Raw genomic sequence first — 27951 nt, forward strand, 5'->3', positions numbered from 1 at the left:
TAAATCCTATTTTGCCATTTTAAGCAAAAAAATCATAAAATATATGCACATATGGTCTTGCAGGTTTTATGTTCAAAGGAAATATTGCATAGGATTTTGTTTTTACTTTTGTGATCTTTAAAAGTGTAAATTTCCCTTTTAATGTTCTTGTGTAAAAAAAATAAAAATATCTCATTGACAGTGTTCAAGTGATCTATAAATAAATCTTGTTCATGTTAAACCAGAATACAATTTTAAATCCCATCTTTCAAAACCATACATTGGTTCAACAACAACACAGCAGGCCGTTTGTCTTTAAGTGAATAGATCTTTATTTGTTTTCACATCTTTTGCATTCTCGTTCAAAAGGCATGGAGATAGAAAAAGAGACAGAAAATGGTTCATGAATATAAACATACAAAGAGAGAGCCAGTAACATTACATGAAGGCTTAAGCAAGTCATATGAACAAGTGGCACAGCACTTTGGATTACTAAAGTGATTTTCACCAAAAAAGCCACATTGGACACAGGCTACATGGTAGTTCACACTTAACTTCATGCAACTGCCCAACATCAAAGCTGGGCCTGACTGCCACCCACAAACAATAGAAAAAGTTGATTTTATGTGCAATATTTTTCCCCTCCCCCTCTTCGGCAATGCTAAGAATACAAAACATAAACCCCAGTGTTATCCCAGAATTTGTGTGCATCAATTTCCCCCACTGAAACCATAAATATCAAAACCCAAAATCACAGACAGTGTAACTTAGGTCTTTACAGTCAAGTGTCACTGTTACATACGAGACGAGTACCATGCCACTGAGAGGAGCACTCCGACTGGTCCATTTAAAAGAGAAGCACAGTAGTACAGTCAAGTACGAGATGACAGAATAGGCCACATTGGTCAGAACTGAAACTGGTCTACTTCAGCTACTTCAAGTATCCAATTACATTTCAAACCCCATCTAAAATCAACCGAATCCACATTCAAGGACAATAAAATCATTTAAAATTGGCACAAACTCTGATAAAACTATTTACAGAACGTGCAGACTATCCAGTTTGTTTTTTGTTTTTTTTCAAAGTACACAGAAGTCCAGATTCTAGTGCAATATCATAAAATAGATTTCAACAAAAGAAAACAAAAATAAAATTGTAAAGAAAATAGATTTCAAGAGAAAAATAAAGTAGCTTGAGCTAAAAACTGAAAACAACGTCCAACAATCTGCAGGAACAATGAGCAGGAACAATCTTTAATGGAAAATATTATCACACGCACACAGACACAGACACACACACGCAAACACACACACACCCACCCAATAGAAGCTCATGCTCAGGCACCAGTGTTTAATATGGAATCTGGTTTTGATAATACTGGATCATGTCGTAGGTTTTGCTCCTGGAAGGCAGAAAAGGGAAACAATGAGAGAATGTTTTCTGGCGTACAGGGAAAAATAAGATCACAATGAAAAAAAGTGTACAGACCTGTTGCTGAGGAAACAGTTCTGGATGACTTTAATGATGAAAGCGGCTGCATCTTTCTCGCTCAAACCCGGGTTGAACCGCTGCCTGCAATGAAAGGGACAAAACTAGTGTGAACCACAACCTCCAATCACACTCAAGCTGCTCATTTCTACTTTCAGTTATACGACAACAAACGCATTTGTATTTGTGTGCGCGGGTCTCACTTGAGCAGTTTGATGGTTCCTCCTCTGAAACAGGGAAGTCCGGTGTCCAGCATGAGGTTAACTAAGGCGACCACTGCGTCCATGTAGGGCCTGTTCAGACGACATTTGATCAATATCCTGAAAGCACAGCCAACAGCGACTATATCTCTCCTACAGACTCACACACACCTGACAGCCAGGTAGCCCCTCACACACATCTCCATGAACCACTTGAAGGGTGTCGCCTCCATTTTACCGCCCATGATCATCACCATCTCATCAGTCAGCTTGATGTCCGGCTCCCAGCCGAGGTTCCCACCGGGAGAGCTTTCAAACATGAAGCCAAAGTCTGGAAACACACAAAAAGACACAGACACACGTGATGTTTGGCAATGCATTTAGGAGTGCATCAATATCACACAGGTACATGAAGATCGAATGAAAACCTCTGTGGCTGTTTATTTTGACACTAACTAACTCAAAAAACACAAGGTCTTATAAGACATTATATTATATTGACATATATTTAGGATCTTCTTCACGTATAAGCAATGGTTATATAGGATAAAACAAAAGTTTTCAATATTTTTGAACTACATTACAAATGTGTAATTTCTGGAACCTTTGCACATTTAACTTATCCATTGAGATGCACCACTTTATGCTTCAGTAATGTCTTTCCTCATTTGTTCTGCTCTTTTTGAAAGTTACTGCCATCTCCTGGATGGAAGAGGAATGGCGTTTCGTTGGTCAAACGCCCTAAAACTGCCAGGAAGTGAAAACTATTTGACAGCGATGTAACTGCAACAATGTAAGGCTTCAATCTTTGTGAAAAAAAAATTAAAAATCTTCAGGAACAAATAACACCACCTCAATCAGCGGAAGTGATTAAACGTTTCTCAGTGACTGCTGATCAGACGACAGACTTTACTAAAGTTTTGATATCTTCTGTATTACCAAAAACTTTTGCAGCTTCTTGACTGATTTGATTTCTTTCATCACAAACTTCTTAGTTTTTCACTCTATAAATAAACCTACAACAACACGTGAAAAATGAACAAGCACATGCTGACCAATGTGGATGAGATGGCCCTGGCTGTCCAGCATGATGTTGCCATTGTGTCGGTCCTTTATTTGCAGTAGAAACAGCAGCAAGCTGTAAGCCGCCATACTGCGGATGAAGTTGTATCGTGCCTGAAAAGAAGAAGAAGAAAAAAAAATAATCATCAGCTCAAATTGCATGTGAATACAAAAAAAAGAACATTTAAAATCAGAATCTTTCTTTTTTTTTTTTTTGTGATACCGTCGACTGACCCCTGAATAGGAAAGCCTCCATGAGGCTGTAAAGAGTTACTGTTTTACCTTCTGGAAGGCCAGTGTGGATTCGTCGCCATATTGGTTCCTGAAATAGTCGTACATCCCAAAGTCCGTCTGCCGACCCAGTTGGTCCCGAGACTTGCAGTCAGGGATGCATTCGATCACGCCGCACTGCGGTGGAACATACGAATAGATGGAAGAAAGAGTTAATTAGAGCATTCAAGTGGCTCCTTCCAGGAAGAAAGTGTCGACGGAAACAAGCACTCACTCCAGGAGCCGTGGCCACAACCCTGTATGGAAACACGTAGAGATCGAGGCCCACGAGCTGGAAGATGTTCTTGAACAGGCTGATGATCTGAAGAGCCAGCATGTCCTGTCAACACAGAGGAACTCATGGTGAGGAAAAGGTCAATTCTGGAGCTGAGAGGAGGGTCACAGTAAGTCAGGCTTGTCAAAGTGAGACCTGTCTGCAGTCATCTCCAACTTTAAAGATGGCCGCCTGCCAGCAGATCCTCTTGGCCTCCTCTTCGCTTCCTTCCTCATCCACAGAGTTGGAGCGACACAGCAGACCTGAGGAGAAGATGTTCACACACGTGCTGTTACTTTGTCCAGAAGCTTCATAGTTCACTTACACCTTGAAATTGTACTTTTTCGTAGTAGTACAGATACAATTAAAAAAATAAAGAAAAGAAAAAAATGGGCGGTGAATTGAGAGGGATTGATCGAGCGCCTTTACTAAAGGAAAAGTCACGTTTCTGAATCGTACTTTAAAACTGGAAGTAATAATTCAAAATATTTCAGCATGTCCTCTTTGTTTATTTGGTAAATACAAGCTATAATTGAATAAAATAGTCATTTACATTTGGATTTTAAGTAAAACCCAATATAAACAATGTGGACATTTTTAAAGCTGTAAAATTGAGACAGATGTAAAGTGGATGTATAAAGGGCAATAAAGACGGAATAAAAACTATTTTCAAAGTAAAAGCCTTCAATGGCCAGCTATTTCAATGTTGCCTTGAACACTTTGAAATTTCAGACCCACTTCAAACTATTTCTGTTATTTTTAGACAGATAGAGAGAGTTGTTGTTCAGGAAGGTTCCGTTTTTGGTTTTTTGTGTCAAAAACTCAAAACTTCACATTTCCTCTTGGTATAATTGCCAAGAGATTGGACTTAACTAATTACCACTTCTAACAATTGCAACTGAAGTCAAAGTTTTTTGTTTTTTTATTTTAGTGAACTAGTATACGATATATTTTGAATTCTCTCTGGACAAACTTGCGGAAGTCTTCTATCAAAAGATACCTTCTTTTTCCAGCTCGGTGACCCCACACCTTCTCACTTTGAACTTGGCCAGGTAGGGAGCTTTGGCAGCACTAAACAGAGGCACAAACAGTTGAAAACATTTCCCTCTTTTTTTTTTTTTTTGACAATTCTTGTATGTATTAAGACAGTTAAACCAGCTATTTGGTGTTTTTCATAGCCCACCTTTGCATGGGGGTCCCAGACTTGTAGTCTATGTCCAGCACTATGGCCTCGGGGTTACTGGGGAGATAGCAGCCGGGCTGGACTTTGATCTGTGACATGGCTTCCAGGCAGGCCCTCTTCCTCTCCTCCCCTTTGGGAAACGGCCTGACAAAAACAAAACACAAGACAACACATGTTTCCACACCGAAACGTCTCCATGACGGGGAATATCATGCATGGGCATCTCACTGAATGACTCCAGACTACAAGTGACAGCTAACGCCTGTTATTCTCAGACGGTGATCACTGGGGTACAAGGGTAATAGAGAGTAAAAGCCAGGGTCTCTCCCCTTGCTTGTGGCAATTAGTGCTCTAATGATGGCAGAGGGGAATTCATTAGCCTCTGGTGGGAAGACAAAACGCTCTCCGCATGCAAGTTGTCAGACAACAGCTCGTCAGCGGTCGAGCGTGAACGCCAGCGAGGTGGTAGCGAGGGGCAGGAGCGGCACCGCAAGAGAGGTTTTCCAGGACAGCAAATAATCACAGTGACAGTCGAGAAAACATCAACCGAATAAATGAACAACACGGGGATTAAGAGAGCAAAGCCCTGATGGCAGGAAAAAGAAGAAAACACCTCATCCCAGGAGGGAACTTGTTATCACTTCATTAACACATCTGAGATGACCTACACGTCCCGTTTAGAGCTGCCGTCGAAGTCGATAACTTCACCCTTTGAAAAACTTTGGATAACATTTCTGCTGTTGGTGCTTTATTCCTGCCGAGATGATTCAACGATCCATCTTTAATATCTGATTTATCGGAGTTTTTTAATCTGGGGTGGTCGGAGAGCATCTAATCCAATACAATCCGTCACAGCGCAAAGATAGAAACACCAACACTTATCAAATCATGGAACACGTTGTTTCAGTCACTGGTTCCCACATGTAATCCATGAAGGAAACTCACACGGCATAGAGAGAACATGCAAACTCCAAACAGAAAGGCCTAAGGTAGCAGATGAAGCTGGACATGCAGGTTTGATCCCCCATATGTCAAGTGTCCTTGAGCAAGACAATGAAACCCCCAACGTATCCTAACGGGAGTGCTTTGGTGTGTGTGAATGGGTGAATGTGACTAACAAGACAAAGGGTATATCAGTGGAAAACCGCTATAAAAGTGAAATCCATTTGTAAAACAGTAAAAAAGGTCAAATATAAAGAGGAAACAGGCTTTAATTTACTACTATGAATAGCCTCGAACAGTGTCTGCTGGTACATTCACTACTAAAGCCTGAAAGCATCTAAATTATTACCAAACATTGGGAGTGGAACGGTTATTTAGATCATCTGCGATTGTACCAAGATGAGAGAGATAAAAATGTGTTCATACTTAATGATAGCCGACACATTGGTGATCTTGTTGAAGAAGTCGAACTCCCTCTGGTAAAAGTCTTTGGCGGGACCCGACAGCGACCCGGTGATCTCCTCCACCATCTGCTCCAGCAGCTCGCCGATGTCCGCTGCACACGGAGAGAGAGGAGCGACGCCACGTTCGTCTACATTTGCATGCTTGTCGTGTGGAAGTGTGAACTACAGTGAGGGTGACGCTCTCACGATCTTTCTGGCTTCCTTCCTCGTCCAGGAATATGTTGGTCTTCATGTTCCAGATGAACTGGTGGGCCAGCAGCTGAGACTTCTGAGCGGCCCACAAGATGTACTCTCTCACGTAGCCCATCTACTCCGGCACACGGCAGGAAAGAGAAGAGTGGCGAAGCCGTGTCAAGTTCACACTCCTGAGGCAGTTTCCAAATCCACGTTAAGAATCTGCGGTTTACCTTGTCGTAACGAAGTGCTTGGACAATTTGAGGAATATAAAACAATATGGCATCCTAGAAGTAAAAAAAGAAATCTTAAAAACAGACAATCAGAGCTACCCGATCATCGTCCTAAATTCAAATACGTGTGTGCGCGTACGGGAGGGAAGGAGCGGAGCACTTTGACCCCATACTGTGCTGTGAGCGGGTGAGGAGGGTACATAGAGGAGAAGTATGAGAGGCCTGTTGGAGGATCTGCTGGTGCCCAACACAGGATATGACTCAGCTCTGGAGAGTCAGCATCAATGGTGTGCCACGTCACCAGAAACTAAAGGAAAAAGACAAAAAGTAATAATTCAGTGGCAACACTGGCTTTACTCAAAACACGGCCTGTGTCCTGTAAACAGATCTGATGGTGTGCTAACAACTAGCCTCGAGAGGAAGCTTTGTTTTTTTTAACTGAAGTGACTGGAGAAAACAAGTACGAGATGTCAAAGAGGATCATCAGATAGTTTCTGGATGTCTTTGGGGATGGCAGTACTCTGCCTCAGTTGTTTCTTGTTTAGATAACCACGGGACTCATTAAGAGTTCATTCAGGCAGAATTAAACTAAGAGGACTAAATGAAGCTGGAGGGAAAAAGATTCTTCAGTAGCGACCATTTCTCAAGTGACTAAACCAACAGCTGAAATCAAAACACAAACTACAACTTAACAGGTACACAGTCACAGGAACTTCAAAAACCAAAGAATGATTCCAAGTTAAAGGTCAAGAAGATGCAGTATAATCATTAAAAGGCTACAAAAACTTGTTATGATGAAATGAGAGCATATCGGTGAATGTGCAGGACTGATTAAACTCAAGTTTTCAGTAATCCTCTTGGAATCTCACCTTGACCGCTTCAGGAACGTCACACACTGCAGCAGGATCCATTCGCACAAGACGAGTCACCTCCGTCACAATAGCCTCTGTGTTTTTAAACCTGAAATATTAAAACATTTGAATCTCAATCGTCTCCTTAGAAAAAGGCCACATACGGGTATAGTAAACTTATCAGATAAGAGCAGAAACACATTTTTGATTACATCTTTTTTGCTCTTGATGTAAAGTCATGTACATAAGTTCTTCTTGGAGTTTTGTTTTCTTCGTGACTTTATATACAGGTCCACTCTATCTATCCATCTAGAGAGATGCCATTTTATCATTTCATGTATTCTTTAACAATGGAAATAGACATATCTTTATAGAATAATATTAAGATACGTCATATGAAGTATATTTTTCTATATTATTATTTCTAACATTAAAATTAATAGTTTTTCAGTTTATGAAAGATCATCTATACTTGCAGATAGACAGCAAATTGTGAATCATTCAAGGCAAAAAGGAATGAAAACAATTTCATAATGGGGTTTTCAAGTGTTATTTTTTAGAATGGTTTGTTAAAAAAATAAAAACAACAACAACAATAAATGGATATGTTGGTACATAATGTGTTTATCGGTCAATCCATCTTCTAAACACTTTGTCATGTGCTCAAACGAACCGTGTGAGGAAACTAGAGAAAAGCCACTTAAGCACAGACAACATGCAAACTCCACACACGTCATTATCTAGGCGAGGCAAGAGGGGGGGGCGACACCGATTCTGTTCAACCACAACTAAATTTAATCCTGCTTGAACAAATGTAACTCATGTAAACAGAGTTAAGGGTTTCAGGCTTTTATCTTGAATTTTTATTATACCATTTCAGCTCATTTTAGGTTGTTTTTTGTTGGGGTTTTTTTTAAATCTGCAACTTTACTGGAAAAAAAATGTATTAAATTCTTCCATGTACCTGGCGGGCAGCTGCAGGGCGAGGTAAGGCGCTATGCTCCAGGCCAGGTTGACATTGTCCTTCCACTGTTTTTCAGGCAGACTGATGTATTTGGACCTCCAGTTAGAGATGCTGGTCTCCACCGACTGTTCCGTAGCTATAGCGAGCTCCTGAGTGGACAACGGGTTGTACCACGTTGTCAGCCTCTCAATCTCACTGGCCTGCAGAGAATTAACAGATAGGCCAGAGAAACTTCATGTTTACCTTCGACACAATGAGACTGAAACACAAACTGAGACACATCGACTGCTCAAAGAAATACAAAAATGTAGCGCACCAATGAAACAGAGAAGTTGTATTTTATACTGCACTTTTGAAAGTTCTGTGTATATAAAAAGGGTAAATACCAGTAAAGCCAGTAGAAGAGTCCTGCGTTTCATGTAGTATTTGTGCAGTTCAGAGCCTCTGTTGTTTTGTTTAGAGAGCCCTGAAACCGTGAAGCGGCAACACATGAGTCAAATAGAAATGAACAGTCTATGAACAGACGTCAGATGTTTCACTGTGACCGTTACGGCCATTATTACCTGATTTCTTAGATATGGTGGACATCCCCGAGGACAGAGGGTAGGTGTTGATCCATCCTTGAGCCACCTGTTGCCTCTGGCCCACTGCTGCATCCAGACTGTTGCGGCTGTCTGTTACCGCCACCACGGACAGACTGTTCACCGACATGTCCTGGGGATCTGCATGAAAACATGAAAACCCATCCACCATTTTTCTAAATCTCCGGAGCAATAAGATGAAAATAGCCAGACATTGTTCATGTTTCAGTGTCACAGTGGGAAGAGCTTAATCTCTACTGATTCTATAAGTTCACTCGAGTTTTGCTCAATAATAAAATAGTTGTTCCTTGAATTTGATGATCTCCTGTTGCTGCTCAGAAGCAATCATGAATCTCTCAGTGTTCTTAGTCTAGTATTTGTTATTCAAATTTTAATCTTTCACATCTTTCCTTTACAAATTCACCTTCAAATTCAGGGAATAAATATCTAGATGTCGGTATCTCAGTAAAACCTTGACATCCTGCAGTCATTTTCTTTGTTTTAATACAAGTCTATAGGTTTTATAGTTTCCTGAGTGCTGTACCTGGAGGAACCAGCTGACTGGCAGCCAGATACTTCTTGTCAGACAGCAGGCAGGCATAGCACTTGATCATTATGCTTATGTCTTCTCTCAGCCTCTTATCCGTTTGAGTGGGAAACTTGGGCGTGATGCTGCAAAAAGACAGATGATGAAGATGTTAAGTGGACAGTACGATCGCTTTAAACATATGTTTAACCCCCCCAAACAAAAACAACTCTACCTGAAGTAGTCAAAAGCTGTGGAATAGATCTTCTCTCTCAGCACGTTTCTTATGGTAGCATTTGTCACAACGTCAGCATGTAGGAGAGTCAGACCCAGAGTCAGAAGCCTGAAATGAAGCAATGACACAAGCGCTGCAGATCCATTATTTTGATATTACACCACTCAACAATTTGGAGGCTGTGCTAGAGAGACACGGTACCTGAATCTCGGCCCGATGGCAGCAACGTGTCGGTTTAGGCTGCTTTTGGCTCCTCCGACACTCAGGGAAAGAGACCGCTGCAAAATAGTGGTGAAAATCTCCACCTGGTCGGCGCTGCTGTACTTGGCAATCTCAAAGCGTTGCACAAGAAACTACAGGAGGAAAATAAAGAATAAGACTATCAGTATTGATGAAAGAGCACTGACTAGTTAAGTGACAAATAATGTGAAAAGATAATGTAAAAAAATATTATAACTCAAGTTTTACAATTTTTATTACTATTATTATATTTAGTTTTTTAGTCACATTTGTGTAAAAAAAACTAAATTATGTAATTCAGTCAGAATAAAATACAAAACCATAATAAATGCTTCAGGTGGATCAGTTACAGAGACTTAAGGTACTGTACCTTTTATTAAAACTAACCCGTCAACAAATGTATTTTCTTGTCTATAGATCAGCCTTTGAATACATTACATTTGATTTTGAAATGCATGAAAACTGAAATTCAAGCCTAATTTGCAGCTGCTTTAAGAGTTTGAAGGGAGACAATTTTAATCTGCCAAAGGACTAACAATAATAAGATAGACTGCCCATCCCACCCAGCAAATAACACCCTGCTCAGATGATTAAAATTCTTAACTCAATTAATTTCAGAGAAAAATATGTATAAGTAAAAATAGATCATATGTGCAATCAATGTGTGTATGAAGTGTTTTATTTCAAATAAACTGAAATGACGACATCTAAAAATGTAAATAGACATAATTTCACACAAAGTGTAAGTCTCTAATGTAAAATCTCATATCTTATGAAGATATCACATTTCTTCAGAAGAAATAATAAAGAAAAACTGTTAAAGAAGATGGTATTTCTTGAATTTTTCCAGGTTGTGTGTACTCACTGGCACCAAGTTAGGTAACTTTACTTCCAACAAAAGGTGGCAATAAAAAGGAGTGTGTGACTGACCTCTATCCAGAGGAAGTGAGGGGTGACATCAGGGGTACAGGGAGCAGGCGGACTCTCCTCTGAAACAGCCAGAGGGCCGGTCTCAACTTGAGTCTCCGAAAACAAGCCCATCTTGCGTTCCACTGTCATCTGCCAAGCTCCTGCCATCTCACGCATGAACTACAAAGATGGAAAATAGATCATGAGAATCAGCCCAGTCTACAACATGTCACAAATGCCATTGACATCATCAATAAAAATACTCATACTTTCACTTCAACTCCATTGTGTGCAGCGAGGAGCCATTCCCAGCAGGCGATGGCAGTTTCCATGCCGTGTTCTGTGAACATCTTCAGAGGAGACCAGCACAGATGGTGAAGCAGCTCTGCATCGCAGTCTGCAAGACAGGACACGCAAAAAAATATAAATTCAAATCAATAGACCAAACATGGATCCCAGTGTAGTTGGAAAGGATGATGCACGATATTAAATGGGGCAGAGTGAGTTACTTTTGGTAGTAATGAGCAGGGCGGCCATCTTGAACATGGCCTGGGTAAAAGCCTCTGGGTCTTTTTTGTCCAGAGCGCTGGTCATCTGATTGATCATCAACTTGTTGAGATCTGACTGGCTGTGAGTGGCCTCTGAGAACTGGATCATGCCAGCCACCTAGAAAACACAGACACAGACACAGGCACAGACACAGACACAGACACAGACACAGACACAGACACAGACACAGACACAGACACAGACACAGACACAGACACAGACACAGACACAGACACAGACACAGACACAGACACAGACACAGACACAGACACAGACACAGACACAGACAGGTGAACTGCACATATAAAGACATTTTCAGGAAGAACAAGAGGAGTTCACACTGTGGTTTACCTCTCCCGTGTAGCGGTTTCGCAAATTAAGTGAAGCCATGAAGTTGGAGTAATCCTTCTTCACACATGCTGGCCTCTCTGTCAGTTGGGTCATCTAATGAAAATACAAGGTTTTAGTGTCTTTGACCAGCAAAAGGGTCACAATCCAGAACAATATAAAATGCAAACACGTAAGCTGAGGTGATCATGTCTGAGCCCTGTCTCTCTGTGTTTATTGTTCAGACCAACCTGAGGGAAAGCAGCCTATGGTTGTCCACATGGAGGAGGACAGCACCAGCAAAACCAGTTAGCCAAATGGACAACCAGCCAACCAACCCACCCGTCCATTGCAGGTAAGTAACCAGGCAACCAGCAAATCCGTAAACCAGCCAAGCAACCAGGTAGGCAGTGTCGGTGCAGTTTAATAAAGACAAAATACAACAAATGGAGCAAATGAAAAGACGGATATAGCAGAAAGCAAGCCAAAGAACATGTAAAAAATGCATAGCAAGCAAAATAATGTCACATAGACTGGTAAGGCATGCACACATACACTTACAGTACTGTAAACAATTAGGCAACTAGACTTCTGTTGTTTACAGAGCTACAGATCACATTCAGAATTTAAAAAAAAAAAAAAACATGTACTGAAGGCGCACATAAGATACAAGACAATGACTAATATTACCCCAACAGATGAAAAGCAACTAAAAGACAAACAGTTATCATTTTAAAAAGCCATTAATCTTGGACAAATGTTAATAAGCAACAAAAAAACATGATCTCTTTTTTTTTTGGTCCAGTTTTTAAGGTGCGCGATACATTCCAAATTCAGTATCCACCCATGACCTATATTTTTATTGTCTCAAGAATTAAAGTATCTTATAAGTTATTAAAGACTGCAAAATAAAGAATTCAAAGAAAATAATTCTTGACTGTAAAAACCCATCTTTTTGGAAACGTTGATCATTACATGGTTTTAAATGTTTCATGTCTGCGTAAAATGGTACAATAACATTTTTACGTCATTTTTAGGGATTAGAAAAGTGTTCATGCCCGCGCTGTAATACAAGAGGTTTGATGTGTGAACATGAGCAGGTGTGTGTTTGTGACTCACGCCCAGCGTAGTGCTCTGTCTGTTGTAGCCTGCAAAGTGCAGGATGCTCTCGGTGGCCATGGCCAGGCCAGTGTGCTGGGACAGCCCCGACACCCAGTTGTGGTGTTTGTTCATGTACTCCTGCGTTCGTGTAGGAAGAAGCATCGGAAAGAAGTACAGCAAGCGCAGTGTTGATTTACTCAATCACAGTTGGTAAAATAACACTGACCTTCTCATTTGACATCACTATGTTGTTCAACGCTTAAACTTTAAAGTCAAGAAACTGACCTGCAGGTGGGACTTTGTGACAGAAGGGGCCCATTTCATCGCCTCTTTCAGGATCTCACCACAACGAGCGGCAAAGTCTTTCACTATGCTCTAAAATCAAATAATTAAACACTGAGCCAAACTTTATTATAAACAGGAGTGTAATATATACACAAATAAGCTTGCTCATTTTGAGGATTTCAACAATGAATACTTTTTTTTTTTTCAAACATTTAATCAATGTTTAATTTAAGTTTTGTGACGAATAAAGCATCTCTGCTCTCAACAAAAGAATCAATGGAGCAACATGATCACTACTGCGTTCACAACCGGTGTTGTGCTGCCTTCTAGTGGCCAAAGGAGGAACAACGGCCCAAGCTCACCTCTCTGGCCTCATATGTGTCCGGTACGGTGATCCTGTAAGGGGTGTCAGGTATATCGTAGTACGGCGGATCCTTGTGAATGTCCTGAGTGAACACAGAGTGAATTAGATACAGTTGCTTAGTTTATATGCAACGTTTACAATCACATTTATTTAAACACCCGCTGTTATAATGATAGCTTTTGTCCCACATGAAAACACTTGAGTAAATATTTGCCAGCTGTGCAGAATGCTGCAAGAGTGTCGTCAGCCCTTTTTTGTATACTTACAGCACTTAGAGACAGAGAGAGTGTCTGTAAAATGTCCAACATGGTCTTCAACACACGACCGCTCCAAAGTAAATGGGGGAATCTAATTTAGGCAAAGAGATAAAAAGACAAATATATATTCAGGTCTACACATATAAACATTGACGTCGTTTTCACTTCAGTACACAAGCAAGCAAGATGTCCTTTAGGTGTGGATATTACTTTTTAATTGGAGGCTATATGCGTTTAAATCAGATGAGATGCGAATGGCAACATAATTCATATGTGCCCTCTACTTTCTTAAGGGATTAAAAATAATGGAACATTTGGTTGATCAGCTGTTTCATAGATATTAGTGTATCATTATCATTTCATTTATAGGGAGCAGATAAACTATTCAGTTAAGTACCTGGATAAAACCTAAGCATACATAGGAAGAACATGCAAACTGCGGCGCAAAAGGCTCCTCGCGGCCCAACTCGGATCTTTTCACTGCGAGGACACGGCACCAGTGTGTGCCTCCCAGAGTTTATTTCATTGACTGCAAAACATTTGCGACCAAACAACTATGGTTTCATCATCCAGTACTAACTTGTCAAACTGCCCTTTGTGCCTTAGCCAGGTTGACATACATATAGCCTGTTTTAAATTCCCGCTGATTCAGATGTAAATACTCTTGAATGGAAGCTGAATGTCTGTACTGAAAGTACGTCTTGTTTGTGAACAAAGCAGACGTTGACAAGTCACAACTCACGTCTCAGCCAAACCAGAGAGGTATTTGTCTGCCACTCTGCGGATCCTCTTGTGTGTGTGGTTAAAGTTGACCAATAAGAACTGGGCGTGCCGCTCCAATTCTTCCTCATGCTCTTTGGTCTTTGGCTAAAAACACAAGAAACACAGTTTAAAGGTAGAGCCTGTGAATAATAACATGTATTCTTCATGATGAGGTTAGGTCTTCAGATATTTGCTGTTGTTTGGGGGGAAAAAAAATAAATACATCACTCAACTCACCTTCTCAGCCATCATCTGGAGGAAGACGTCAAACACTTTATCGCCCACACAGATAATGCACTGCATCATGCCTGTGAACATTGTAAGGAGAACTTAGAAAACGGATTCCTTTTCTTTATAAATAGGTTATTGAGGACACAGGCCTCACCAGATTTGTCTTTCTGAATGGCTTTGTCTTCAAAGTATCGAAACATGACCTGAAACCCGTCGGGGTCATTCGATCGCAGCATCCTGTGCGAGTGCAAAAGGAAAAGTGATATTAGAAAGCGGCCTCTCTATTCTGAAGGATCAGTGATGACAAAGTAAAATGTGAGCTGGTTTCGTGGTCACAGTTGAGCTGACCTCATGTATTCTAATCGGTACACTGAGAGCAGATATGTTGACATGGCAAAGTCGAGCTTGTTGATGAGGGCAGATCCTTCAGGAGTTGGATCGAGGAGATTGCTGATGGTCGCCCGCAGTTCACCCAACTCAGCCTTGAGAACAGAGATTCATATTTAGGAAAAAAAAAAAACAGGCTTATTGCAGCTACATTAAGAACTACCCAAGTGCAGAATAGAAGTCAAGGACTGTACCGGTGTCACCGTGTCATTTTTCAGGGCGGAGTTGTACTGTAGTTCAGAGCGAAGTGGTTCCCCACTTGGGAAGGTGAGAAGAGGAGACTTGGTCGCAATCTCACACACACCCTCATACCACTCCTCTGGCCAAAGCCCTGAATAACCCAAAACATGTAGACCAAAAAATATAGAGACATACTGGGATAACAGCAGCGTTCAGAAAATTGTATAAAACAACTACTTTTGAGCACGTTATGGTTGCAGATTATCTGCAATCGTGCAGGAGGTGAAAGAAACAACGTCTCTCTCTGTATGTTACTTTGAAAAATAATCCCCAGAAAGTCAAATCTGTATAAAACAAACTTATATTATTAAGATCGAAGGCTAAAAAGGACTTCTTGTGACAGCATGTCTAACCACGTCTGAGAAAATAATGATTATAATTACAAGACCCAATAGGACATATTCAAACTCCCCACATGTCACAGCTGAGCTTCAAAACATCAACATCAAACATCTTATTGTTGCGACTCAGCTGTTAGCCACTGGAGACATGCGTCTTTAAGTATTAGCTTATTAAATTATAAAACACTGGTGAGGAAACCCAGCCATTAATAGCAGTGTTTTCCTGGCTCACCTGAACCTTCCACAGCAAAGCCCATGACCACAGAGTACAACCAGAAGTCCCTGAACAGCTTCTGGAGGCGGGGCTTCGCCTCTTTGATTGGCGGAAGCCGTCTGGTCAGCTGTGGAGTTAAAAAAAGATGAAAGAAAAATTGAAATTTAGGGTGTTCAATGCTTTCATTAAAAACAATTAACACGGTCTAATATAGGTGAGGAGAAAGACAAAGCAACTTTGAAATAAATAGTGAAAAACTTTGTGTCTGCACACAAATAAAGTAAAAAAAATAAAATAAAATCAGTAGATTATCTATAGCTGCAACAAGTACTGCTAATTGATTGTAAACAAAGTTAAAAGACGAGTTGAATTGTGAAGAGTTAAAGATTTTTGTCAGTCACTGGACTTTTTGCTCTGTTTGATCTGGTCTATTTGTTCAAGAGAAGCCCACATCAAAGTTCAGGTTTGGATCCAATTCTGTGCTCTTAGTCCCACAAACAGGAGCAACACAACAATTCCCACCAGAACACGGCGAAGGTAAGACTGAAAGTGTTTGCTATTGATGAACCCAATGTGAAACAGTTTCTATTTTTGAACGTTGACAATATGGTTTAAACGCACAAATTTGTTCAAACTTGTTTTATCTACAATCTGAATGGTATGGGAAACTAAGTAGTCCTGAATGCATGTTTCTTTCTGCCTCAGCCATCATCATGCGGATCGCCACTGCCGTCGCCGTGGTCTTCCTCCTGGCCAGTCCAGCTCAAGCTGGAATAAAAGAGCTCAGCTCTCACCTTGCGGATCCTAAACCAGATCCAAGGGGATTTGATCAGGGTGATGCGGTGGATATAGACGCCATTCCATTGGAATTCCACAAAGAAAACACAGTCACGAATGACCTTGTCTTTGACGGCTTTGACGATGACGATTATATTGATTTCGATAAGATCCTGGCTGCGGGCAATGACGACTACATGTGAGTTTTAATGGTGGTGGACTGCAAGAAAAATTACATCACATTCAAAACTTGATCAGTAAAGGGATCTCTTTTTTTAAATCCTTGTGAGTTTCTTATTAATAGTGGCGTCATACAGGCTACACACTGGTGTGGCGGTCTCGTCAACTCATCCCAGCTTCAAATTCAGGCTTCAGGACCTTCCTGTTTGGAGTTTGTATGTTGTCACAGTTGTATCCAAAGTTTTCTGTGGGTACTCTGGTTTTCTCCCAACACTTCAAAGACGTGTTTGATGTTAGCTGTTGACTTCCTGTACCGTCTCCCTGTGTTTGCCCTGTAATGGAATGGTGACCCATCTAGGCTGTACTATACCCGAGACTGGCTCAAGAGCCTTGGGACCATGACTGAGGTGAAGAAATGGATGAATATCTGAATATATCCAGGGAAATCTGTTAAATCTAGAGCAAATCCACATCACAATAGTTAGTTATGATACAGAGCGAGCTGGGGAATAAATACTGATGCAGAGAGCATGTAAATAAGATGGCAGCTACGAAGACAAAGGCTAAAATAAGGAAAGGTCGATAGCCATTACAATGGCTATGATTAATGATACATTTCTTGATGTTTTATAGTGAAGGCGACGAGATAGATGATATCGCCACGCCAGCCCCGGACATCGACATCTTTGCTGAACCCTCCGACCCAAAGACCCGCAGAGCAAGACTCCTGCGGCTCTTCCACGGTCGGTCTCGCCTCCAGCGCCTGAACATCGTGAACGCCCATTTTGGTTTCAACCTCTACCGAAGTCTTCGCAATGACGTCAATCAGACCGACAACATCTTGCTGGCACCGGCCGGGATCTCCATCGCAATGGGGATGATGTCTTTAGGTGCAGGATCTGGAACTCATGATCAGATCTACAAAGCTCTGGGATTTGCAGAGTTTGTCAATGCCAGCCACCACTACGACAATACGACGGTGCATAAGCTTTTCAGGAAGCTCACACACCGGCTGTTCAGGAGGAACTTTGGCTACACGCTGCGCTCTGTAAACGACGTCTATGTGAAGAAAGAGGTCACAGTGAAAGATGCCTTCCGTGCTGAATCGAAGGCCTTTTACTTTGCCGAGCCTCAATCGGTAGACTTCAAAGAGCCGGCCTTTCTGGCCAAAGCCAACCGCCGCATCCAAAAGCTGACCAAAGGCCTGATCAAGGAACCACTGAAGAGTGTCGATCCAAATATGGTGCTGATGCTACTGAACTATTTGTACTTCAAAGGTGAGTGGAAAAATATGCTCTTCAAAAGTACTGTTAAAAAAATTGCCCAATTACTTCTTTGTTTGCATAAACAGGGACGTGGGAACAGAAATTCCCCAAAGAAATGACTCACTATCGCAACTTTAGAGTCACTGAAAAGACCAACGTTCGCGTGCCAATGATGATCAACAAAGGAAACTATCTGGCTGCTGCTGACCACGAACTGGACTGTGATGTCCTCCAGGTGGGTGACCGCATGCTGACTTTGACAGTATCCAGATATAGAAAGAAGGCACCTTATGCAGCATATCAAAAAGAACAGTCGTCAGGGACGAGAGAGCAGTGAGAAACAAGGTAGACAGATAAAACCAGCAGATGGCGGTAATGCAACTTTATGGAGGCAAACTGATATTAAATCCAAAAGAAAAAGAGGAAGAAGCAACATCTACAAACGCCATTGTTCTTGTTTGCAGCTCCCATATGCAGGAAACATCAGCATGCTCATTGCCTTGCCAAGAAAGATCACTGGCATGAGGACCTTGGAGCAGGAGATCTCCCCCACTGTCATCAACAAGTGGCTCAAAAACATGACTAACAGGTCAGGAGGATGACATTATAAATACTTTTATCGGTGGACGTTTCAGTGCCGTTAATGGTTTTGGTAGAAACATAGAAGATTTGACTAAAAAGAAAAAAAAAAAGGCAGACACACGCAACTTCAAGGTGAATTTCTATGCTTCCATTCAGGACGCGTGAGATTGTGTTGCCTCAGTTTAAACTGGAGCAGAACTATGACCTGATTGAGAATATGAAGGAGATGGGCCTCATTGACATTTTCCAAGAAAGTGGGGATTTTACCGGAATGACGTCAGATAAGGTTGCCATGAACTGGGTGAGTAAGAAACAAACAGAACAGAAACACAGAAACGAGACGCGTCATCCAGTAAACTGGATCAACAGTAATTCCGATACACTATTTCATAATGGCGCTTTCCTTCTGCAGCTGAAGCACCAGGGAATCATCACTGTGAATGAGGAGGGGACAGAGGCTGCGGCTCTGACCCAGGTGGGCTTCATGCCACTCTCTTCTCAGATCCGCTTCACCGTGGATCATCCGTTCCTCTTCCTGATCTACGAGCACCGCACAGACTGCCTCGTGTTCATGGGTCGCGTCGTCAATCCCTCACAGAGCTAGACAAAGAGTCCCGCTAAAGAGCGCAGTACTGCGCCTCAGACACTTCGCTGATTTTAAGAGCAAAGGACTTTAAGCACAGTATGCAAAATGTAACATCGAATAATGAGGTTTCATGTGAATGTAGACTTGTACTAAACATTTAAACTTCTCCTTGATATTGCTCAAAGTGTCTTGAGTTATTGTTGATGAATAGTTTTTCTTTTTATTAATTTTTTGTATTGTTGTAATGAGGGATGAAGAAAAGTGGTCTCAAATTATTCTGTGTAACTTGGTTTCCCCCCCCCCCCCCCCAACTGTAATAATTTTACAATAAAATCGAAGAAATTAAAATATGGTACAATAATTAAAAAAAAGAAACTACAAATTTTAACCCACAATATTACTTTTAATATGGATTGTTGTCATGAGGATATGTCACCTCGTTATTGTACTCCGAACTACATGAACACATAAAGCTGTCACATGAAAGACACTAGCAGCAAGCAGTACACATACTGTGTTGAAGGTTTGTTTTTACCATCCTGTAAATACTGAATACGTCACAACGTCAGCAATGATTAGTATTGGCCTGAACTTTACCTTCAGCAAAGAGACGAATTGAAGAATTTCCCGTGGCTTCAGCAGAGAACTGGCTGTACAGATGTTTCTACTGCAGCTGACTGGGTCAATATTTGTTCATGGAGTTAAAACCTAACTAAACACTTTGGATTCATGTGGAAGAGCTTGTGTAATCGATTCAGCTGTCCTCCCAGCTCTGTCTCCAAAAATAAATAAATAAATAAAAAATAAAAAACTCACCACAGCAATCACTGGAATGAGGACTCCAAGATTTCCAGCACTGCTCGATGCCTAAGGGAATAAGGGAGCCATTAAGTTCCAGCAGAGCTTCTTATCAACTTCCTGTTGTGTTGAAATGTTTGTGCTGAACGGCAGTGGTTACCTTGAGTGCAGGCCCCTTGTCCGAGGCCCGCTCGCTGGCTCGTTTCCCCTCCAGGCCCAGTTGGACAAACAGCTCTAAGAGGTTCACCATGAGTTCATCCACCAGTTGCTCCCCCTGCAGGTTGGCGGCGATGTTGGCCAGAGCATTGATGACAGCCAGAGAACAGTGCCTTTTGGAGAAAGTGACCACACGGACAAAGTCAACAGAGATGCACTGTGCACAGACATACACAGACATATTCACAATAGGCTTCAAAGCTTAATATATGAATTAACCCCCAAAAAACAAAAAAACATAGGGAATTACAGTTAAAATGTGTGGAAGAGCACAATACTCAAGAGACATATTTTGCACGAATTATGATATAGGACAAGGTTCTAAAATTTAGTCGGCACATCCTCTACACTGTTATAGTCAAATCTAACGTGTTAGTCAAAGAAGTACAAAAAAAAATTCTGTTACCAAAATTGGTCACTCGGCTGAAAAATGCTTTAAAGCAGAGCGAGCAGAATGCAGATTTTGGTGTTGGCCATGGATGTGGAAATAGTTTTTAAAAAGTTGTCTACAATTATTTGGCATCGATACCATTTTCTACCACAAGATGGTGCAGTGACTCACATTGGCATCAAGTCCAACAAGAAACATGATGCTAACATAACACAGCATGGAGCTCCATGACACAGAGGCTAAATCTCCTGTATAGCACCTTTAAAACTCTCAGTTGGTCTCCTTTTGATCCAGAGCAGTTCTTGTGCAACTGAAAATATACCTTTGAGAGCTTTAGAACAGATGCTGACCTGTAGCCATGGTCTCTGTAGTCTTTGGTGGCAGAGTAGACCACCGAACTGGCTTTCACACTGATTTGCTGGAACAGATTCCACACCTCCTGGTAGATGTATTGCTGTGAGAAAAACAGAGGATCAGAATAAGAGAAACACTGGAGCGGAGAGTAATGGTACTGACAACGTTCACAGTTCCATTTTAATAGATGAACATTATGAAGGAAAACATCTGCCAGTGTGAAAGATCTATATCGGGGCAGAGGGAACGGTTGTGTAAGTGTTCTGGCTCTGCTAACAAATGGTCAGATGCATTTTCAGTCCTTTGTTAATTGCAACCTATCGCACCGTGGGTTGGCTGCCTGTCAAAAACACCTAATTAGCATCCAGTGGAGCATCAGCTCCAATCTATTCTTAAGGCACAGAGCACTGAGCAACTAAACAAGAGCCAGCTAGTTTACAGTAATTACAACGTGTCAGCTCTTGTGGCACGACCAAGAGGAAGGACTTTGTTTAGGAGTGCGGTGGTTTTGAACAAACTCTTATCTACATTCACTGAATGTGGATAGACCTTATACCTCTGAATAACCTCAACTTCATCAAATTGTGGAGGAAAATGTTTGACGGATGCTCATCTCGGGTCGCTTTGTGCTTACATTTCCTGTGATGACCATACAGCCAAGCTGGTCTACGATGAGAACATCCAGCTGTGACGGAGGCTGGCAGAACTTCTGCTGAAGGATTTGTAAGATGTGCTCCATGACTTTAGGAGTGTCTCTCAGAGCCACGGCGATGTGGCCCAGGGCTCGAATGGTGTGATCCGGGATGAGATGGGCGTCTCTGGCAGGAAGAGAAGTTATATTTTTGAAGCTGGTCATTCGAGCAAAGAAGAGGAAACTCATCAGGACATTACTGCAGTAGTTCTTTCTCACTTGTCATTTTCTTGTGAAATGTATAAGCGGTTGGAGAGACTGGCCAGAAAGGCCTCCACTATCTCCTGATCCATTGTTAAACCAGCTTTGAGACATCTGTCATAAAGAGAAAAAAAAAAAGGACCAGAAAAACATGCAAATTAATATTTAAATAAATGCACGTATGAAAGAAACTGAGTCACTGGTGTTTGGATCTGACCTGCAGATGTTGTCGATGGAGATGTCTCGGAGCTGCTCGTACATGGAGGGCTGGTCTTTTCTGTTTGTCAGCAGGTTGAATGTGGACTGAGAATGTTCATTGGTCACATTGATCCTAATTTCTCCAGTGGCTTAAAAAAAAAAAAAAAGAAAGTGAGCCACAGTTGAAAAATAGCCATTTGCAATAAAAAAAAACTTGTGTTATTTACCTGATACACTGTGTGACATGGGTTTCATCAACTTAGATACAACAGTAAGTTTGACTGCACATCACACCTGTGATTCTGTGTTAATCGCTATGAGGCACTCGAGAATAGCAAGATTATCCTGGTTAGAGAGGCTATATACACAACCAATGTCTTTGAGAAATAAATTAAGCAAACCAAGAGCAGAGCAGCTGTTCTCGTAGTATTTATATGCAGGAGAAAACTGTCAGTATGGAAGTAGACAAAATGTGGACATTGTGCAGTATTTTATTTCCTTGGGTATCGGCACACTGTTCTTTTGTTGTTGTTGTAACGCTTGTGTCGCTTTCTGCTACATTTCTATTGCTTGTTAGTAGCAGCAGTCACACTTTGGTGTGGTGAGACGACTGCTGGGCGATGTCTGACCCTGCCAGGAGATTTTCTCAGACTGCCTGAGGTCACATGATTGTAACGACAGCACGTCAACGAAACCTTCTCACTTTTCAACATGACACCACAGATTTTAAGCCGTGACAAGATAAATAATAATGATAGCTCATCTTTTCATCGTCCAGAATTGCACTGCAACTTGTTTGGACTCTCTGCTTGTCTGTGTGCAGCTGCTCATCAATGACGGCTCTGTTCAAATCAATGATGAATGAGAGTCGGGTGGAACAATGACACCAGTATTGATTTATATTCAACATTGCGTCACCAGCCATGGTGCTCTTGTGCCATTTACACTGATCAGTTGTGCTACACTTTAGATAGCTTGAAGTCATTATGAGAATTTCTCTTTTGGGATACTCTTTTCAGTATTTGACGCTGCTACAAATCAGCCGTTCCATCGCCCATTACTATTTCTAAAGGTTTGCAAGTTAACCATTTTAAACATTTCTTTAACAGGTTATCTGATGTGTAACAATAAAAAGAAAAAAAAACAATTCCTGTGTAGTTTTCACCTGTGCTTACCAATGTGGGATTGCTGTTTTATTTTCTACATTTTATTATAAAGGACAGCGAGAGCCCAAGTACTTTTGACAACGTAAAACATAAAACTGAATATATTAAAATGACTCCTACGTGTTAAGAGGACTTTAAATACATTAAACTGTTCCAGCTAAGCACAAAACTAATTTTATCTGCAACAGTACATGAGTCATGAGCTCTCGTGAGTCACACTCTGTATGCTGATAAATATGGAAGTATTGATCGCTGGTACTTCAGTGGCTATGGGAGAGAAACTACGCATGTACCTGAGCTGTACTGGCTGTGATACTTGTAGAGTTTTATCAGGACAGGTGAAGGAACCACCAGAAAGTCCCTGAGAGAGGTCATGGCAGAGTGAGCCACTACTGGAAACCTCTCGCAAAGACGGCCCAGGCCCTGCGACAGACGAAATAATGTTAATCAGCACGGAAATTAAACAAAATCCTGTAGAATTTTGAAAGCAAACACCTCATTTCATGACCAGCCTAGTATCTAACGTTTATGGCGACATACCTGCAGGCAGCAGATGAGTAGGGGCATGTGAGCTATGATGACTTTACTCGAGGTTTTTGACTGTAGCTTCTCGGACAGTTTGGTGCACAAATTTTCTGCTCCTAAAAGAAAAAAACAAAAAAAAACACACACACACAAAAAAAAAGACCTCAGTAAGTTGAAACATAACCAGCAGTAAAAACAAACGCCCCTATGCATCCCTCCGATTATGATGCCTGACCACATCGCACCGCTGCTCACCCACCGCCACAATTGATTACCTTGCTCATCTTTGACGGCCCACACCATGAGGTCCACGCAGGCAGCGTTGGCTTGGCAACGGAGCTTGAGGAGGCTTTGTTCTCCCGGCAACCCCCCCGTGTCATGGAGAACCCGCTGCAGCTCTGACTGACTGCTGCTAAACTGCTCCAGTACAAAGTCGTGCACTTCACGCACAAAGGTCGGCTGCAGGGCTGAGGCAAGAGGCGAGAGGTGCTTTATATGTAACGGTCAAACACAACAAAGGTACATACGAGAGTATGTGATCTACTAATCAGGAGTTATAGAAGAGGCTTTACCTTTCATGTAATAAAGTGTGTCCCGCAGCATTTTGAACACACAGACATAGAGAGGGTCACTGAAGGCTTTGTAATAAAGGTTGAGTCCAGGATTAGACTTTAAACAAAGAAGACAACAACAGATACAATTATTTAACGTAGAAAAGACGATATTTCAATGTGTATTTATTACCGAGTCAGTGGTTCTATAGTTACCTCTGTGACTTCCGTCATAGTCGAGTCCAGTGTTTTCAAAAAGGATTCAGAAACAAAATTTTTCACCTGTGAATCATTACAATGTGTTTAAAATATATGTATATAATATCTAAAGGACGCCAGCAAACAATGTTTCAGTGAATGGACAATAGGCTACTGCACCATGCTGAGGAGCTGTCGAAGCAGATCAATTGGCACCTCCACCTCGTTTTCTCCTCCTTCCATGAAGAGGGGAGACATCGAGAAACTGGAACTGACCGTGGAGAAATAATAGTCGGAGTCTACTGAGCTGCTGTCTGGAAGATAGGCACCTGTAATCCAAGGGACAAAAAAGCATGTTTCCTTTTGGGCACAATAGATATAAAATTAATACATACATACATACACTTGCATCCATACAAACAGAATAAAAACGGACAGAGATTACGGAGTCCTCATTGTTCATTTAAGCCAGGCAGACTTGAGAGGATGAAAAATCAAAGTGACAAACTGAAAATGATAAAAGCAGCTCGTGCTTCTTATGTTTACCTTCAAAGTAATGTGGACCAGGAGTCGTAGGAGAGCACGGGGAATGTACCCCTTGATCAGTAAAGACCTACACAGTAGAATAAATTAAGCAGTGTTTTTCAAACATTTCACCAAATCTAACAAGATCACTGGAAATGTCCCACTCTGACGCCAGTAAAAAGCAAACCACAAAGTTTACGGGGATATTTTAGATCCAAATGATCCTCTTGTTGAGCATGTACAATCCCCCCAAAGCCAAGACATACACCGACCTGTGCAGAGGAATCCAGGTTGGTCCCGGTGCGCCTGCGCAGGGTGTCACTTTGGTACACTGTGAGCAGCGAGGACGGCAGAATTGAACGAAAGTCATTGAAGGATCTGCGACGCACGCCCTCCGTTTCCTCTGCGACGCAGGGGGTCTGAGGCGAGTTTCTGGGGAACAACTTGGACAACAGGGCTTCATCTGTGTTGCTGTAGCGGCTGAACGCTCGAGTCATACCAAGCAAGCTGGGGACAATGTACCTGCAAAGGAAAACTGCAGAGAGGAGCTATGAGGCCTTTTTTCACCTTCCGAAGCGGATTACAAAACACACTGTTGTTTTAGTGGCTATACTTTTGTCCTGATCGTCAGGTTTTTGGCACATCTCCTGTAGAGCCTGGATGACCTCCATTATGGTCTTTAAAATCTGTGGGGAAACAGAAGAACGTTGGCATGCGAGCACAATGCACGCTAACCTGAGTACAAATTTACTTTCAAAGGTTTTTTTTCCAAATGACCTCTTGTCGTGAGTCTGGGTCCCTCTGAGCCACGTCTGCCAACAGGGTCACCAGACAGAAGCTGAAGGTTTCGGCGACAGGGAGGAATTCTAAACAAAGGGGAAAGGATGCAAACGTGTACGGGAAAAAAAATTACATTATTAGGAGGGATATGATACATAAATATACAAAATGAAGTGGAGAAACAAAGTATATGTAATCTATGTTGGTCTGATATCTTATCTGGCTAAAATTCAATATATTAAGTGTGGTGTATGTGATCTAATTTTATGAATGGATATCATAACTATGTTTGTATAGCTTTGTGACTAAAAATAAGAATGTTGTGCACAGTTGCAAATATTAAACAGCTGCCATTGTCAACAGAGGAATGCCACCATAAGAGGATTCTTCTTACCCTTTCCCTTTTTTCCATAGTTTTCTTCAATCCACTGGAACCGTGGCAGCCCTCTCAATAGGCTCAGCAAGTAGGAAACAAGCATGTCTTTGTGCTGCCCGAGTGAAGCAAATCATTACACGTTGAAAACAATTGCAGTTGGCAGCATCTCAGCCTTACAACAGCTGATAAATCATTAATAGGAGGGACTGTTAATACTGGTAGAAAACAAATCTCCGTCCAAGAAAATGCATCACTGCTCTGACACAGAAGCTGCGACGATCTGACCGCAGACGAGCTTTCCTCACCGTGTCTCAGCGTGATGAGGTTATCGGCTTACATGGCGCACTGCGTGGCTAATCACCATCTTAATCAGATTATGGGAATAAGCTTATTGGGTTGATATATGTAGAGTACTACGAGGGACTTCCTGCGAAAATGGCCTCACAGCACGAAGACATTTTTTTTACTAACAGTTAATATTTATATGATGCTATTGAATCACTATGCCATGAACTAAACTTGAATATTTGGATCTTAAATCCATCATGTTGTCCACAAACTGCAAAATCTGGATGTTATGAAACAAAACCAGCATGTTAAAAAAAAGAACATTTCCCACACCTCTCACCACCCACCTGTAAACCAGATTCCACCAGAAACACGCCCAACCCAATGACAGCATCTCTGCGGCGCATGTCCAGGGTGAACACACCACGGACCTCCACTGGACACATGCATTGTAGCTTCTGGACCTGAGGGAACACATTTTCACACGCACACACACAACTTTAACACTTTGATAAATAAAACACCGCATCTGACAGCTGGGACTGATACAATCCACATATATGTCAAGAGGCTACTGTGTCTCTTTCCAGATAGTAACACCATTGAAAATATCACAGATATAGAGTTCTTTTCTTGTGTTGCAGCATCTCTACAGTGCCCCAGAGACCCAGTTGACTGTGGGGGAAGGCCAAGTCCACTATGGACAGCTCACCACAAGAGACTGTCACACACTCGCATTCACACCTACTGGTCATTTAGACTAGTATTTCAGCTTCAGGGGCCTAAAGAACATGCAAACTCCACACAGAAAGGCTGAACTTGAACTGAGACTATTCTCTCTGGGGGGGGGGGGGGGGGGGGAGCGCTAACCTCTACACACTGAGCATGCCAACTTTATGTCATTTTCCTCATGATTTGTCAACATGCCTTACGTGTCTTATCAATATCAGTATGGTTTATTGTGGTGTGCTGTTAAGGTGGGAGGTCAGCTGTATGGCTCTGGCTCACTGTCACCAAAGCATTATGAAAAGTGACAATGACTGGAGGAAAGATGCTGCAGGTTCCATCTGCAGCATTAAAAACAACGAATGGTTGGAGAGACGACTGAGAGATTTCTGCCGCATAATTCTTTAGAAAAACAAAATAAAAAAAAGAATAAATAAACACCAGCCGCAGTGACAGTGTATCCAGTTGCAACAGGTTAGTGACAACCATGTCCAGCAGGGAGCCGCTTCTCCGCGTAAACCTGTTTGACTGCAGTGCTGATCAAGCCCGACTACTCCGATGCAGTAACAGGCGGCTCGCACGCAGCAGCAGAACAAACTGCTTCCCTGACAGGGAAAACATTCTCACACTACACGCTCACACGCATATACACAGTTGTCAAACGTCAGCCTGGCCGACACGTCAGAATTACAAAGCCATCGCCTGTGCGGAAGCGGAGCTACACCGCCGAGCAATCTTACTAAACACTAGCTAATTAATGCATTAGCTCATTAACGTATCTTGGGAGCTCACTTGGCTTTCCTCACCTTGTGAATGGGCGCAGCGTGTTGGGAGGCGAGAGAGCGAGCCAGCGACAGCACAGTGTTGAAATAAAAGCCCCTCGGACCAACTCCTCTCGGAGACATGTTGACGCTCACATTAAACCAGCGATCAGAGAGCGGGG

General features: G+C 41.9%; 2 protein-coding genes across 2 annotated transcripts; one reads left to right on the forward strand and one right to left on the reverse strand.

Moving 5' to 3' along the window:
• Nucleotides 1–333: 333 nt before the first annotated feature.
• Nucleotides 334–27943, reverse strand: pi4kab (phosphatidylinositol 4-kinase, catalytic, alpha b). Its single transcript, XM_080500079.1, has 54 exons — nucleotides 27815–27943; nucleotides 26630–26746; nucleotides 26013–26106; nucleotides 25616–25704; nucleotides 25452–25524; nucleotides 25111–25373; nucleotides 24860–24926; nucleotides 24494–24642; nucleotides 24332–24397; nucleotides 24137–24233; nucleotides 23840–24031; nucleotides 23580–23680; nucleotides 23333–23462; nucleotides 21893–22022; nucleotides 21694–21789; nucleotides 21418–21601; nucleotides 20780–20883; nucleotides 19983–20151; nucleotides 19841–19891; nucleotides 15653–15761; nucleotides 15034–15170; nucleotides 14801–14934; nucleotides 14607–14689; nucleotides 14459–14529; nucleotides 14202–14326; nucleotides 13469–13550; nucleotides 13201–13284; nucleotides 12839–12928; nucleotides 12572–12691; nucleotides 11477–11569; nucleotides 11086–11242; nucleotides 10846–10973; nucleotides 10598–10756; nucleotides 9629–9780; nucleotides 9428–9535; nucleotides 9211–9338; nucleotides 8649–8807; nucleotides 8472–8551; nucleotides 8086–8285; nucleotides 7140–7230; nucleotides 6410–6577; nucleotides 6271–6324; nucleotides 6050–6170; nucleotides 5826–5955; nucleotides 4458–4601; nucleotides 4275–4345; nucleotides 3431–3537; nucleotides 3236–3340; nucleotides 3013–3138; nucleotides 2724–2844; nucleotides 1840–1999; nucleotides 1672–1761; nucleotides 1469–1552; nucleotides 334–1382 (listed from the first exon to the last, which is right to left on the reverse strand). The coding sequence occupies exons 1-54, from the start codon at nucleotides 27911–27913 to the stop codon at nucleotides 1331–1333; spliced, it is 6294 nt and encodes a 2097-aa protein (XP_080356205.1). The 5' UTR covers nucleotides 27914–27943; the 3' UTR covers nucleotides 334–1330.
• Nucleotides 16348–19042, forward strand: serpind1 (serpin peptidase inhibitor, clade D (heparin cofactor), member 1; the record flags this gene model as incomplete). The annotated part of the gene is made up of 6 exons (XM_080499552.1): nucleotides 16348–16610; nucleotides 17225–17868; nucleotides 17943–18091; nucleotides 18321–18445; nucleotides 18595–18739; nucleotides 18851–19042. The coding sequence occupies 6 exons, from the start codon at nucleotides 16348–16350 to the stop codon at nucleotides 19040–19042; spliced, it is 1518 nt and encodes a 505-aa protein (XP_080355678.1).
• Nucleotides 27944–27951: the final 8 nt, after the last annotated feature.

Source organism: Blennius ocellaris, assembly GCF_963422515.1.
Source record: "Blennius ocellaris genome assembly, chromosome: 7".
Lineage (NCBI taxonomy): Eukaryota > Metazoa > Chordata > Actinopteri > Blenniiformes > Blenniidae > Blennius > Blennius ocellaris.